At 65.4% G+C, this 14,455-nt stretch overlaps 2 protein-coding genes across 2 annotated transcripts; both read right to left on the bottom strand.

Moving 5' to 3' along the window:
- Nucleotides 1-1,808: 1,808 nt before the first annotated feature.
- On the bottom strand, nt 1,809-3,560 carry OPA3 (outer mitochondrial membrane lipid metabolism regulator OPA3). The gene is made up of 2 exons (XM_044988862.1): nt 3,365-3,560; nt 1,809-2,366 (listed from the first exon to the last, which is right to left on the bottom strand). The coding sequence occupies exons 1-2, from the start codon at nt 3,504-3,506 to the stop codon at nt 2,038-2,040; spliced, it is 471 nt and encodes a 156-aa protein (XP_044844797.1). The 5' UTR covers nt 3,507-3,560; the 3' UTR covers nt 1,809-2,037.
- Nucleotides 3,561-10,882: 7,322 nt separating this feature from the next.
- GPR4 (G protein-coupled receptor 4) lies at nt 10,883-12,538 on the bottom strand. Its single transcript, XM_044988882.1, has one exon. The coding sequence runs from the start codon at nt 12,355-12,357 to the stop codon at nt 11,260-11,262; it is 1,098 nt and encodes a 365-aa protein (XP_044844817.1). The 5' UTR covers nt 12,358-12,538; the 3' UTR covers nt 10,883-11,259.
- Nucleotides 12,539-14,455: the final 1,917 nt, after the last annotated feature.

The raw sequence follows: 14,455 nt of genomic DNA, 5'->3' as shown, positions 1-14,455 counted from the left end.
CACACACACTTGTGGGGCAGGGCAGCCCAGGGGCAGTAGTTGCACATTGGCACCTCGTGTGCATGGATTTCCCAGGTTGGGGGAGTGTGTGGGGCGGGCAAGCAGGGCGGGGGGAGCAGGCGGCTGGTCCCTAGGGCTTTTCTCCAGCAGGGCAGCTGCCGACAGGCCTGTTTCTCCAGGCCCAGCCATGCCGGGGCTGCGGCGTCTGGCAAAAAGTTACCCTAAATCTGCCTGCCCCAGCCCTGCTCCCTGTGGCTGAGGGCCAGCAGGGCGGATGTGTGGGGTGGGTGCCTGGGCAGGGCGCACCCATGGCCTGAACCCCCACCCCCAACTAACTGCTCAGAAACCAGCCCCAGGCCCCTGAATCAACTGGAACCAGGACCAGCACCACCCCTGCCTCCAATGCTCCACCCCACACGGCCCATCAGGCAGGACCCTTCTTGCTCAACACCCTGTGAGCATGTGCCCCCCCCCCGCCGCCCCCAATGGGGCTGCATGGCCAGCAACTGCCTCCCGGACGGGATCAGCCCCAGGGCACTGCACACCAGCAGCACCCGGGGGCTCTTGCTAAGGTCCAGAGGGGTGGAGCTGACAGGACACCTGGGTTCTGGTCCCAGGGCTAGGGCCCCGCACTGCCCAAGCCCATGGCACCATCCAGGGCCAGCGTGGGACTTCCCAGCATCCCACCCCCTTTGCCCCAGAACCAGGCCACCCCCTGTCCCCCCAGAGCCAGGCCTCCCCAGCATCCCTACCCCCCACCCTCCCAGAACCAGGCCTCCCCAGTGCCCCACTCCCACAGCGCCCCTCCCCCATCCTCCCCCAGAACCAGGCCTCCCCTGCACCCCACTCCCACAGTGCCCCTCCTCATCCTCACCCCCCCACCCAACCAGGCCTCCCAGCACCCCTCTCCCTGGCTCCTCCCCCTCAGGGCAGAGCCAAGCTACCAGGCTGGGTCAGTCCCTGGACTCCGTGCAGGGGGCTGAACTGCTGAGCCAGGGGGAAGGATGCATTAACCCAGCCCCCGCTGCCTCCAGCCTGCCTGGTCGTCCCCCGCACCTCCCCTGGGGTAAATCCAGCCGGGTTGGTGGCTGGCCCTACAGCCTATTCCCCAGGGCTCACCCCTCTCCAGGCAGAAAGGTGACAGTTGTCCAGGACGGCCCCTGCCCCTGCTAGACCCAGCCGCAGGGCCCGGCCATGTGGGTCCTGTTGGGTTGGAGGAGCTGGGGACCCCTGGGCCTGTATGGAAGTGAGGGGGACACAGAGACCTCCAACCCCCTGCCCTGCTGCATTAATCCGCTTTGCCCCTGCAGCCTGGCCCAGTGGCTCCCGCTAGGGATCACTCTGGCCATGCTGCCCCACGGACCCTGCCCCATGGAGTGCCCCCTCGGCTGGGCGCCAGCCACTGCCAGGACACTTGGCCCCTGCAGGAAGAGTGAGACGGAGGCAGCACCACCACAGGCCAGTGCAGGAAGGGGAAGCAGCAGCACAGCCAGCCCAGACCCTGGCCCAAAGGCTGGGATCCCTGAGGGGGGCAGGGCCCGGGGTCAGTGGGGCAAGCCCCAAGGAGCACTTGGGAAGAGCCGGGGAAGTGACACTGAAGATCAGTAACGCCCTGGAAGGGAGGTGGATCTGGCTGGGCCCCCCACTGCCTGATACCAGGACAGGTGCTAGGGAAGGGGCCGATCCCAGACTCTGGGGAAGGAATTGCTGGGACCAGCTCCACTTTCTAGGGGAGCCCGGGGTGCAAACGAGTGACCTGTGGCTCCGCCCCTTTCCCCAAGCCCCGCCCCAATCATGGCTCCACCTCCTCAGCAGCAGGTGGGTTTTAATGGATGAATATTTACACTGTAGAAAACTCAGACTCCGCGGGAGCCGAGGGGGGTCGTGAGCCTGGACCCCCGAGCCCACACGGGGGCGCGTCTCAGTCGCTTGGCCCAGCGCAGGCTCCTCCTGGCCCCAGCCAGCTCCGCACCCCAGCACCGGGGGGCAGGGCCCAGGCGCGCCAGGCTCCTCCTTGGCAACCCGCCCAGGGGGCCCCTATTTCTTGGCACTGGTGGAGATGTCCAGCAGCAGGCGGTTCACCTCGCGCAGCTGCGCGTCCAGGGTCTCCACGGCCAGGCCCAGCTCGGCCACCTGCTCCTGCAGGCCCAGCAGGGTGCTGCTCTGCTCCTCCTCCTTCCGCCTGGTGTTGGAGGCCTGGCGCGCGTACTCCAGGAAGATGCACAGGCCGCCCACGCCGAAGACGATGGCTTCGCCCAGCAGCTCCGCGCCCAGCTCCGCCGCCGCCTCCTCGTTCAGGGGCTTGATGGTGGCACCGGGGAAGCCCATGATCCGCATCTTGGTTCGCATCTCCACCCAGTGGTACACTGCAGGGGGGAGGGGCATGATGGGGCACTGCCAGCCCAGCCCTGAGCTCCCCCCCAGCTCTGCCAGTGCCCCTCACTCCCGACCCGCAGCCCCCTGCTAGCCCAGGCCTGCCGTCCCCCCCAGCTCTGCCGGTGCCCCTCACTCCCAACCCGCAGCCCCCTGCTAGCCCAGCCCTGCCATCCACCCCAGCTCTGCCAGTGCCCCTCACTCCCGACCCGCAGCCCCCTGCTAGCCCAGCCCTGAGCTCCCCGCAGCTCTGCCAGTGCCCCTCACTCCCAACCCGCAGCCCCCTGCCAGCCCAGGCCTGCCGTCCCCCCCAGCTCTGCCAGTGCCCCTCACTCCCGACCCGCAGCCCCTGCTAGCCCACCCTGGGCTCCCCCCAGCTCTGCCAGTGCCCCTCACTCCCGACCCGCAGCCCCTGCCAGCCCAGCCCTGGGCTCCCCCCCAGCTCTGCCAGTGCCCCTCACTCCCGACCCGCAGCCCCCTGCCAGCCCAGCCCTGGGCTCCCCCACAGCTCTGCCGGTGCCCCTCACTCCCGACCCGCAGCCCCCTGCTAGCCCAGCCCTGGGCTCCCGCCCCACGGCCCAGCCCAATCTGGGAGCCGGGGGGGGGGGGGGACGTCTGGGGTCACTTCGTGGCTTTGGCTTATAGGAGTCTGTTCAATGTCAGCCGTGGGTCCGCCCATGGGCTCCGCCTATTGGCCCTCTGGCCCCACGCCCCGCCCCCGCCCTCCAACCATTGGTTCAAGTGACCCCAGTTCCGCTCCGCGCTCCCATTGCCCTGCTAGGCTCTTTGCCCCGCCTCCGCAGTTGTCCCATTGGCCTGCTCGGACCCAGCCCCGCCCCCATACCACCTCCATTGGCCCGCCAATCGCTCTGTCCCGCCCCCGCATGCGTCCCATTGGCTCGCAGTGCCCGCAGCCCCGCCCCGCATGAGCCCCATTAGCCCGCAACCCCGCCCCATTGGCTCAGCGCCCCGCGCGCGGCCCATCACTCACGCTGCGCCGGCGGCCCGCAGACGTAGGCCCGGAAAAAGGGGCTGGCGCGAGCCCCCGCCTTGATGCGCGCGGCCAGGGGCCGACTCAGCTGCCGTACGCCCAGGTACAGGAGCTTCGCGATGGGGAACGCGCCGGCCACCATCCTCCCTCCCGGCGGCCCCGCGCCGCGCCGCCGTGACGTTAGCACGCAAACCCCGCCCCGTCGCGTCCTGCGCGGCTGAAGGGGCGGGGCGCATAATATGCAAACGATGCTCATGAATATGCGAGTTGTGCGTCATGCGTCCGCCGCGGACGTGGAATCAATATGCAAATTACAAGGCGGGTATGCAAATGATTCATGCATATGCAATAGCTGAGTATGCGTTCCAGACGTGCAGCGCCCGAGCGTAGGCAAATCCCTGACCGAGTATGTAAACTAGCTCATGGATATGCAAATTGCAGCGCGGGCCGCCTCCCCACGTGTCTCCTGCCCCACTTCTCGCCCCCCGACGAGCGGAGCTGGGTTCCGCCCATAGCGCGGGGCGGGGCGGCTTGTCAGAGCCTGGGGGCGGGGGCACGGGGGGGGGCGCTGCGGGGGGCTCGGCAGGGGGCTGGGGGGCGCTGTGGAGCGGGGCAGGAGCACGGGGGGGGGGCGCTGCGGGGGGCTCGGCAGGGGGCGCCCCCCCGGCAGTCAGGGCCGGGCGCTGTGGAGCGGGGCGGGGGGCTCGGCAGGGGGCGTGGAGCGCTGTGGAGCGGGGCGGGGGGCTCGGCAGGGGGCGTGGAGCGGGGCGGGGGACTCGGCAGGGGGGGCTCGGCAGGGGGCGTGGAGCGGGGCGGGGGGCGCTGCGGAGCGGGGCGGGGGGCTCGGCAGGGGGCACCCCCCCCCCGGCAGTCAGGGCCGGGCGCTTTGGGATTCTCGCTTATTTTCTGCCCTAACTCGGCGTCTGGCCGGGCTGTGGAGCCGCTGCCGGGCTCTCCCCAGAGGTGGCTGCATGTGGGTGCTGGGTGAGGCCCCGGGGTCGTGTGGGAGGCGTCCTGGGGCCCTTCCCTGGTGTGCAGGGATGGGAGGGACCCGGGACCCACAGTGTCTCCCCGCAGGCGCAGTGGGGTCTGTGTCTCCTGGTGGGTGGGGAGGATTTGGGGGGCACTGCGGGGGGTTTCCCTATGGCTGGCGAAGGAGGATGGGGGGAGACCCATGGGCCATGGCTGGGGTCTCTTCCCCCGGTGAGCTGCAACGAACCCCCCGGTGCTTCCCTGACCTGGGGCCCCAGGGCGACACAAGGAAAAGGAGGGGCCCTGGTGGGATCTTCCTCTTAAGCCCCTGCCCAAAACTGACCACTCTCCCCCCCCCCCCGCCAAGTCCTGACTCCCCCCCACACCCCCACTTGTGGGCCCCCTCCTGGCCCAAGTCACGCCCCAGCCTCCCTGGGGCGTGCTGCTCCCATGCCCCGGCCTGCTGGGGCTGACCAGAACTGAGCCGGACCCTCCCCCACACTGAGCCCCCAGCACAGGACGGGGGGGCTTGGCTAGCCATGGGGCTGAGCCGTGTGCGGCTCCGCACAGTCTCACCCCAGGATCCCCGCCAGAGGGGGCTGGCGAGCCCCGCAGCTGCTCACCCCCTGCCCGGGGACACGAGTTCGTGTGAGGACAAGGGCCCAGCGAGACCAGGTGGCTCCTAGCCGGGGGCTGCTCAGAGCCCCATGCAGGCGACTCTCTGCCGGCCCCATGTCACCAGGGCCGTGTGAACAGCGGAGGGGCTGCCAGCTGGGGAGAGCTGCAGGGCTGGGCGGAAGCGGGGTTGGAGTGAAGGCCAACAGGGCTCCCCGCCCCCAGCCATCGGCCCAGCTCCAGGCTTCCCCTCCCCGGGGATCTCCAAGCACTGAACGAACTCCCCAGCCCCAGTGCGTGAAGGGAAACAGGCAGGGTAAGTGGGAATAGAACCCAGGTGTCCTGGCTCCCAGCCCCCCCTCCCCACCCAGGGCCAGGGATAGAACCCAGGTGTCCTAGCTCCCAGCCCCATCTCCCCCCTTCCTCTAACTACTAGACCCCCCATCCCCTCGCCTCGCCGGGGTAGAACCCAGCTGTCCTGGCTCCCAGCCCTGTTTCCCCTCCTTGTTCTAACCACTAGACCTCCCCTCTGTGAGCCAGGTGTAGAACCCAGGAATCCTGGCTCCCAGCCCCTGCTGTGACCACTAGACCCTACTCCTCTCCTAGAGCCAGGGATAGAACCCAGGTGTCCTAGCTCCCAGCCCCATCCCCCACCCTCCTGCTCTAACCACTAGACCCCCCCCCCATCCCAGAGCTGGGAATAGAACCCTTGGAGCGGTTGGGGAGCTCAGGCTCCATGGCCCGTTGGCTGCTTGGGCTCTTTGCTGTGGCTGCAGGAAGTGGTCAGGGCCTGTGTGGGGTCCCCTGCCCTCCTGCGTGGGGCGCAGAGCTCTGAGGGGAGCAGCCGGGGGAGGGGGATGATGGGGTCAGCACCAACAGAAGCGAGAGAGCCGGCAGTGTGTCTGCCATACAAGGCAGTCCGACTGGGGGGGGCTGGGAGCCAGGACTCCTGGGTTCTCTGAGATCGGGGGAGGCTTGGGGAAGCTGGGTGGGTGGTGGGATCAAGTGGAATTAGGCAAGAGAGAAAACTAAACAAACAGGCGACGGGAAAATCTCCCCCTTTGGCTCGGCAGCCCAGAGCCCTGGGCCATGCTAAGACGCTGGGCTGAAGCGGCGCCGAGATCACCGGCGTCCCAGCCATGCTCCCCCCAACCCAGGATCATACAGGGAGAAACCTCTGCTGCAAAAGGGTCATGGGGGGCAGGCAGGGGGGTGGGGGAGCTCCCCTCACCAGGCAGCAGGGGGCGCCTCACTCGGCCCGGGGAGCGTGGGAGATTCCTGGGCCTGAGCGCTTCCTGTTTATTCCCGGGAATGTTCCCATTGCGGCGCCCCCTGCCTGGTGACGTGGGGAGCAGCGCCGGGGTCAGGCAGCCGCTGCTTGTGCAGTCAGTGACCAGCACCCTCTCACCCTCCCGCCCCGGCGAGTCAGCAGGGGGGCATGGGGGGCACGTTAAACAGTCAGCTTAACGACAAGGAGGATTTATTAAGATTAGACAAAATAATGGCTTGTTACGCAGTGCTGAGATGCAGCCACCTCTGGGGTGGGGCGTGGGGGCTGTTTATACAGGGGCTCCGTGCCTGGTGCTGAGATGCAGCTGCCAGCTAGTGCTGGCACCAAGGTGGCACCTTTGTGGGCAGCGTAGGGTTCCCAGCACAGGGCAAGGAAACATTTGGGACACACTTGGGACCAAAGCCCTGGCCCAACCCAGCCATTGCCCCCCACTTGTGTGCAGGACCCTGATTCTTCTGCCCCCCCCCCCCGCCCTGGCCTGGCCCCTGTGCAAAGCTGGGGCTGGGTGGCTCATGTGGGGTGAACAGCCCATGACAACGGCTGGGTCGCTCTCGATGGCTGAGCCTCCATCCACTGGCGGGGTAGGGAGCAGCCTCATGTGGGGCCCGTCACTGCGCCTCCTGCACCAGCCGGCTCTGCTGGCACCTGGAGCCAGGCACTGGAGCTGGGTGTGGGCAGGGATGACCCTGCCCTGCCCTGCTGGGACTCCAGGGTCCCTCTGCCCCCACCAGGGCAGCCCTGTGCTCCTGAGAGACCCTACAATAACAAAACCAGTCGCCAGGCCAATGCTCCTGAAAGACCCTACAATAACAGACCAGTGTCCAGCCTAGCGCTCCTGAAAGACCCTACAATAACAACCCAGCAGAGGGCTCTCTCAGGGGAGGGCTGAGCAGGTGTGCTGAGGGAGTGGCCAACACGGGGGCCTGTGGCACACCCCACTCCGGGGGACATGCGTGGGCACAGCTGCCTCCCCCCCGCCTAGCCCCTCCCACTCCCAAACCCCCTTCCCACCCCAACGCCAGGGATGCTGCCAATTGTGGTGCATTCTGGGAGCTCAGGCCCAGCTCCGCCAAGCTCTTTAGGCTCCCAATTCCCACTGGGCCTTGCCGAGCGGACGCCCCCGGCTGGCGCCCAGAGAGCAGAGTGTGGGACCCACACAACCAGCCCCTCCCCCCCCCATTCACCAGACTGCCTCTGAAATCAGGAGAGTCACAAACGGTTCTGTGGGGGGAAGGGGGTTCTTTATTCTCCCTGCGGGGCCTGGGCCCCCCAACCTTTCCCAGCTTTTCTCCCCAGCCGGGAGAGCCGGAAACAGCTTGGTGCCTCGCTGGGCCTTGACGAAAGCGCCCGCCCGGTGCCAGCGCGAGGTTCCCACGTCTGGTGCCAACGCAGGCTTGGCGCTGGCTGGGGCCATGGGGAGACGCCAGCATCAGGCGCCGAGAGACTCCTGTGGCAGACCATGGGCTGCATTCTCTCATGTGGGTAGAGAACGGGGGGTGCAGGGAACTAGAGACCCCTCCTCAGCTTTGTCTCAGATTGCCCTCAGGCCATGGGGACTGCAGTAGCACCAACCCCAAATGGGGCCCCATGGGCCGGGCGCTGCCCAGACACAGGGGGAGACGGCCTGGCTCAGGAGAGCTCCCAGGCTGGATGGACACGGGGCAGACTCACAAAAGGGAAGGGACTTGCCGAAGGTCACCCAGCACATTGGGCAGAGCCAGGCATGGAACCCAGGTGTCCTGGATCCCCGGTGCAGCTAGGAGCCCGGTTCAGGTAGGTTGGAGAAGTGCCTGGGTCTGGCCTGGCTCTGCCCAGGGAGATTCTGTGCCCAGTGAATGCCAAGGGATGTAGGGCAGCTGTTCCTGGCCACATGCTGACCACTAGCTGTGGGGTTTTGGTGGCAGTAGTGGGATCCCTGGGGGACCTTAATGACCCACCTTCGCTCTCAGCTCGCCAAACCTGCAGGGGATTCTGGGAGGTTTGGGGCTTGTGCCCTTTGCTTTGGTTTCTTTATGTGGGAGGAAGAGTCTGAAAGAGTTCCATTAAAACACTGCTTTGTTCATTCCGCCCCCCACCGGCCAGCACTGCCTGCCCCTGGCACGGCCAGATCTAGCAGCACAATTGCTCCCTTTGGGGCAGGGACTATTCGCTCCACAAACGTACAGCGCCTGGCACGTCTGGGCCCTGATCCCCCCACGGAGGCCCCCTATTCTTCAGTGGTGCCCCTCCAGCCTCCTCCCAGGAACTAAATAACCCTCATTAACCATCAGGTCGGCAGGATTGCCTGGCACAGGACAGCCCCATCGGCACGGACGGGCAACCTCTGCTACCCATGCTGCAGCCTGCGGCCTTGTCCTGCCATCAGTGACACCTGGTCTGCACGCCCGCTCGGGATGGGGCTCCCCGCTAACCCACGGCCTGCCACCTAGGCGCACCTTCAGCCGGCTGCAGCAGTAGGCTCTTTTCTTCTGTGGACCAACCACAGCAGGGGGGCTCATACCCTGCCCCTCACTGAAGAGCCCCCTTGGCAGCAGGGAAGCAGGACCCAGTTCCTGTAACTGAGGCCAACGTCCAGCCACGCCAGGGTAGTCTCTAGGCTCGTCAGCAGCCCTGCCCTACGGCCTGGCCCCGGTGGGGAGTCCGTGCGTCGCTGGGCTCTGCGCCGTTCCCTTGTTTGGGAGCTCGTCCTGCCGCGCGGCAGCGCCCTCGGCTGGCTGTGGCAAAGCTGCGCCGTGGGGATTTGCAGCAGTGTGGGTGTCTGGCCACAGGGGGCGCTGCCTGTACCAGCCGGGCAGGCAGCCCCAGCGCCCACCTCCAGAGCAGGGGTAGGAGAAATCGGCTCAGGGTGGGGCGCAGCCGGGCAGGGCCACTAGGAAAAGCCACAGCAGAGCCAGGCACTGCCCAGATGCTCCTGCTCTGCACTGCCCCATCCCATACCAGCCTGGGCAGGGGGGCAGGGGAGGGGCTGAACATGGGGTTATTAATGGGCAGGGGCCAGGAGCTTTGCCCTGATATATGGAGGGATGGTGCCTCTCTATCCCTCCCCATCCCCAGTCACCCCATCCATCCATCCATCCATCCATCCCGTCACAACCTGCATCCCCAGTCACACCCTCCATCCATCCATCCATCCCGTCACAACCTCCATCCATCCATCCCCAGTCACACTCTCCGTCCATCCATCCCCATCCCCAGTCACCCCCTCCATCCATCCATCCTGTCACAACCTCCGTCCATCCATCCCCAGTTACACCCTCCATCCATCCCCATCCCCAGTCACCCCCTCCATCCATCCATCCATCCCCAGTCACACTCTCCGTCCATCCATCCCCATCCCCAGTCACCCCCTCCATCCATCCATCCATCCCGTCACAACCTGCATCCCCAGTCACACCCTCCATCCATCCATCCCGTCACAACCTCCGTCCATCCATCCCCAGTCACACCCTCCATCCATCCATCCCGTCACAACCTCCGTCCATCCATCCCCAGTTACACCCTCCATCCCTCCCCATCCCCAGTCACCCCCTCCATCCATCCATCCATCCATCTCGTCACAACCTGCATCCCCAGTCACCCCCTCCATCCATCCATCCATCCATCCCGTCACAACCTGCATCCCCAGTCACACCCTCCATCCATCCATCCATCCCGTCACAACCTGCATCCCCAGTCACACCCTCCATCCATCCATCCCGTCACAACCTCCGTCCATCCATCCCCAGTTACACCCTCCATCCCTCCCCATCCCCAGTCACCCCCTCCATCCATCCATCCATCCCGTCACAACCTGCATCCCCAGTCACACCCTCCATCCATCCATCCATCCCGTCACAACCTCCATCCATCCATCCCCAGTCACACTCTCCGTCCATCCATCCCCATCCCCAGTCACCCCCTCCATCCATCCATCCCGTCACAACCTCCGTCCATCCATCCCCAGTTACACCCTCCATCCATCCCCATCCCCAGTCACCCCCTCCATCCATCCATCGATCCCGTTACACCCTCCGTCCATCCATCCCCAGTTACACCCTCCATCCATCCCCGTCCCCAGTCACCCCCTCCATCCATCCATCCATCCCGTTACACCCTCCGTCCATCCATCCCCAGTTACACCCTCCATCCATCCCCATCCCCAGTCACACCCTCCATCCATCCATCCCCAGTCACACTCTCCGTCCATCCATCCCCATCCCCAGTCACACACTCCACCCATCCATCCCCAGTCGCACCCTCCATCCATCCATCCCCAGTTACACCCTGCATCCATCCATCCCCAGTCACAACCTCCATCCCCTGTCACTCCATCCATCCATCCTGTCACAACCTCCATCCTGTCACCCCCTCCATCCATCCATCCCATCACAACCTCCATTCATCCATCTATTCCCAGTCACACCCTCCATCCATTCATCGACACCCTCCATTCATCCATCCATCCATCCCCAGTCACACCCTCCATTCATCCAGCCCCAGTCACACCCTCCATCCATTCAGCGGCTCTGTCCACCCATCCTTCTTCACAGCCTCTGGGTCAATCCAGCCCTATACATACCCCTCCATCCATTGCTCCAGCCCCATCCATATCCCTCCAGCCCCCCCCACCACCCCTCCATCCATTGCCATATACACCCATCATCATCCATCCCTATATACACCCCTCTATCAATCTATCAATCCCCATAGTCATCCATCTCCAAACATCTGTATCATCCCTCCACCCCCCACACCTCTCTGTCTGTCTGTCTGTCTACCCTGACACTCCGCTAGCCAGCCCTGCCCAGGACCTAGCTGTATTTCAGCCATTTCCCCTTTCTTACATGGCTGCAGAACCCAGGTGTCCGGCAGTCCTGGCACAGCCCCCGTCAGGCCAGGCAGCCCCCTCCCACGCCGCCCCCCCGGGGCCTCACTGGGCATGGCCGTACCACGCTGGGCCCCTGTGTTATCATCATTAAGAACAATACTGTATTTACATCTCGTTTGCATCCGGAGCCGTGGTGCTGACAGGGAGAGCTCATGGGTTGAAAGTCAAGATCTTCATCTGCAGCTCCTCATCGGGTGGGCCCGGGGGGGGCGGGGGCGGGGGCTGGGGGGGCGCGGGGAGCCGGCAGAAGCTGCTCTTCTTGGAGGAGAGCGGGGTGTCCAGGGTGAGCGAGGCGGTGGCCATCTCCTGGGGCTTGGAGCTGGTGAGGAAACGCAGCAGGGTGGACAGGGCCTTGGCCACGTCGCCGCGGGCCCCCTCATTGACGAAGCAGTACAGGATGGGGTCGGCCACGCAGTTGAGGCTGGTGAAAGCCAGCGAGCTGTGGTAGGCCACGAAGACCTTCTCCTCGAAGCTGCAGTCGCAAGGCTTGCTGAGGTAGACGGCGCTGCGGGACAGCAGGATGACGTGGTAGGGGGCGAAGCAGAAAAGGAGGATGACGATGAGGCTGAGGGCCAGCCGCTTGATCTTGGCTTTCTCCTGCTGCTCGGTGGAGACGTTGCCACGCACGGCCCGCAGGATGCCCTGGTAGGAGAAGAGCATGAGCACCCAGGGGAAGAGGAAGCCGATGAAGACCCGGTAGAGGTTCATCCAGGCCACCCACTCCTCCATGGGGTACTTCTCGAAGCAGAAGGTGTGGTTGTAGCGGTCGTGGAAGAGCTCGTTGTGGAAGAGCGGGGCCGAGTTGGCCCCGATCTCGATGGCCCAGACCACGACGCTCACGGCCACGGCCGTCTTGATCCGGCGCACCTTGGCGAAGCGCAGCGGGTGGGCCACGGCCAGGTAGCGGTCCACGGAGATGCAGCACAGGAAGGCGATGCTGATGTAGATGTTGGTGTAGAAGACGAAGCCGAAGAGCTTGCAGGACTCCTGCCCGTGGATCCAGTTGTCGTAGTGCAGGAAGTAGTCGATCCACAGGGGCAGGGTGGCGATGTAGAGCAGGTCGGCCACGGACAGGTTGAGCAGGTAGACGCCCAGCTCGTTGTGCTGCCGGACCTGCAGGTAGGCGGCCCACAGGGCCATGCAGTTGGTGGGCAGCCCCATGGTGATGACCATGATGTACAGCGTGGGGGGGAAGAGGTGGTCGATCTTGGACTCCACGTTGCAGCTGACCAGGGTGGTGTTGCACATTCTCAGCGCCAGCGGGTCCCCGGCGTGGAGGGTCCGCTCAGAGCAGGGGCTGCAATTCCCACAGGACCAAGCGGATCGTCCTGCAGGGGCGGCCCCGGGGCAGGGGCTCCATAGCCCCAGGCTGGGCCCTGCCGTGGGGCCCCCTCACCCCAGCCCCATCCGCCCTCCCCAGAGAAGCAGCCCTGGGTGCTCACAGGAGGTCTGGCCAGCAGGGATGAGCCAGGGGGTCAGAGGAGCCTCCTGCCACACGGGGGGGAGTCTGGGACACGGCTCCTGGGAAAGGAGAAGAGAGAGTTAGGGGGGTGCCCCAGCCCCCCTGTACAGCCTCCTGAGCCAGCTCCCCATGGCCCCTCACCCAGCACCCCCTGCCAAGTCCCCCAGGGGATCTGTCTGCAGCCCCCCACATCTTCCCCTTGCAGCCCCCTACATGGCCCCCCAGTCAGCTTCCCAGCCCCTCCCGATCTCCTGCCCCCAGCCAGCCCCCCCAGGACCCCCTGCCCATCACCAGCTGCCCACATCCTCCCCCCACCCCCTGCCAGTGACCCCCGATAGCCCCCTGACCAGCTGTCCCCAGCAGGATCCAGACCCTGACCAGCCACAGGAGGGAGTGAGGGGCAGGCTGCACCGTGCCCCATGCCTGAGGGTCCCCACCCCTACCAGCCCCCCGTGCATGGGAGAGCTCACCCTGCCGCTGCTCTGGGAAATGCCTCACCCACCCTGGCAGCCCTGAGCCCCCTATGTGACTCTGCCTGGTAATGGGCATGTGCCCTGCACCCGTCACTGCCCACCCACACACGCCATCCACCTCCCAATCTCCCTGGGAGCCTCCCCTACCCCCTTTCCCACAGGCAGCCCCCAGGGTTGCCCCCTGTACTGCACCAGCACAGCCACACACGGAACTGGGAGCTCAGCCTCTCCTGGCAAGAAAGGGTCAGGGCCTCTTTAAGACCCTACAATAACAAACCAGCACTCCTGAGAGACCCTATAATAATAGATCTGTGCAGAGCCCAACAGTCCCAAGAGACCCTACAATAACAGACCAGCGGGGAGCCCAACAGTCCTGAAAGACCCTACAACAACAGACCAGCGCAGAGCCCAGTGCTCCCGAGAGACCCTAAAATAACAGACCAGCACAGAGCCCAGCACTCATAGGAGACCCTACAATAACAGACCAGCGCAGAGCCCAGCACTCATAGGAGACCCTACAATAACAGACCAGCGCAGAGCCCAGTGCTCCCGAGAGACTCTACAATACCAGACCAGCGCAGAGCCCAGCGCTCCTGAGAGACCCTACAATAACAGACCATCACAGAGCCCAGCACTCATGGGAGACCCTACAATAACAGACTGGAGCAGAGCCCAGTGCTCCCGAGAGACCCTACAATAACAGACAAGCACAGAGCCCAGCTCTCCATGGGAGACCCCACAGTTATAGACCAGTGCGCCCGAGAGACCAGTGCAGAGCCTAGCACTCCTGAGAGACCCTACAATAACAAAGCCAAGCCCTGCCTAGCGCTGCGGTGCCCCAGCCTCGGAGCTGCTCTCCATTCGGAAGCAGATCCGTGGCGCGAGGCCTCCCGGGTTTATTTACACAAACAGGCCGGGGCAGGAATGCAGCGATGTCCCGGGCTCAGGCTGCAACCAGCCCCCTTGGCCCATGGCCCAGTCACACACAGCCCCTCCCCTCCCCCGCCCAGTCCCATGGGTCAGCGTGACCTGGCTCCCAGGGCAGGAGGCCGTCCTGCCGCCAGCCCCATGGCTGCGCCAGGAGCACCCACCCGCAGGCCGAGCACGGCACCAGCTCGCCAGGCCCACAGGACGTGCTGCTGCCACATGGCACTAGTGTCCCAGCTGTGGTCGGGGCCAGGCCAGAGGCCAGTCACTGTCAGGGGGCTAGTGGAGTCCCGTGAGCCATGGAGGGGAAACTGAGGCACGGAAGGGGACGAGGGCACTGCGAAGTGGGGCAGAGCTGGGAGCATTGGGGCAGGGACGGAGGGGCAGGGCTGGGCACAACACAAACGTCTGCTCCCGCCGGCCGTGGCACCTTCCTGCTCCTCCTTTCTCCTCGGTGGCCTGGCGGCTAATGACCTGATCACTG

The sequence above is a fragment of the Mauremys mutica genome, chromosome 15 (assembly GCF_020497125.1).
Source record: "Mauremys mutica isolate MM-2020 ecotype Southern chromosome 15, ASM2049712v1, whole genome shotgun sequence".
Classification (NCBI taxonomy): Eukaryota; Metazoa; Chordata; order Testudines; family Geoemydidae; genus Mauremys; species Mauremys mutica.
Note: the sequence above shows the minus strand (reverse complement) of the source record. Positions and strands in the feature narration are given on the sequence as shown.

Bases quoted from the DNA above. Each gene is read 5' to 3' on its own strand.
- OPA3 (XM_044988862.1), bottom strand. From the start codon at position 3,506: ATGGTGGCCGGCGCGTTCCCCATCGCGAAGCTCCTGTACCTGGGCGTA. The intron at 2,367-3,364 runs GTGAGTGATGGG...TCCCCCCTGCAG, and splicing joins CTGCGGGCCGCCGGCGCAGC to TGTACCACTGGGTGGAGATG.
- GPR4 (XM_044988882.1), bottom strand. From the start codon at position 12,357: ATGTGCAACACCACCCTGGTCAGCTGCAACGTGGAGTCCAAGATCGAC.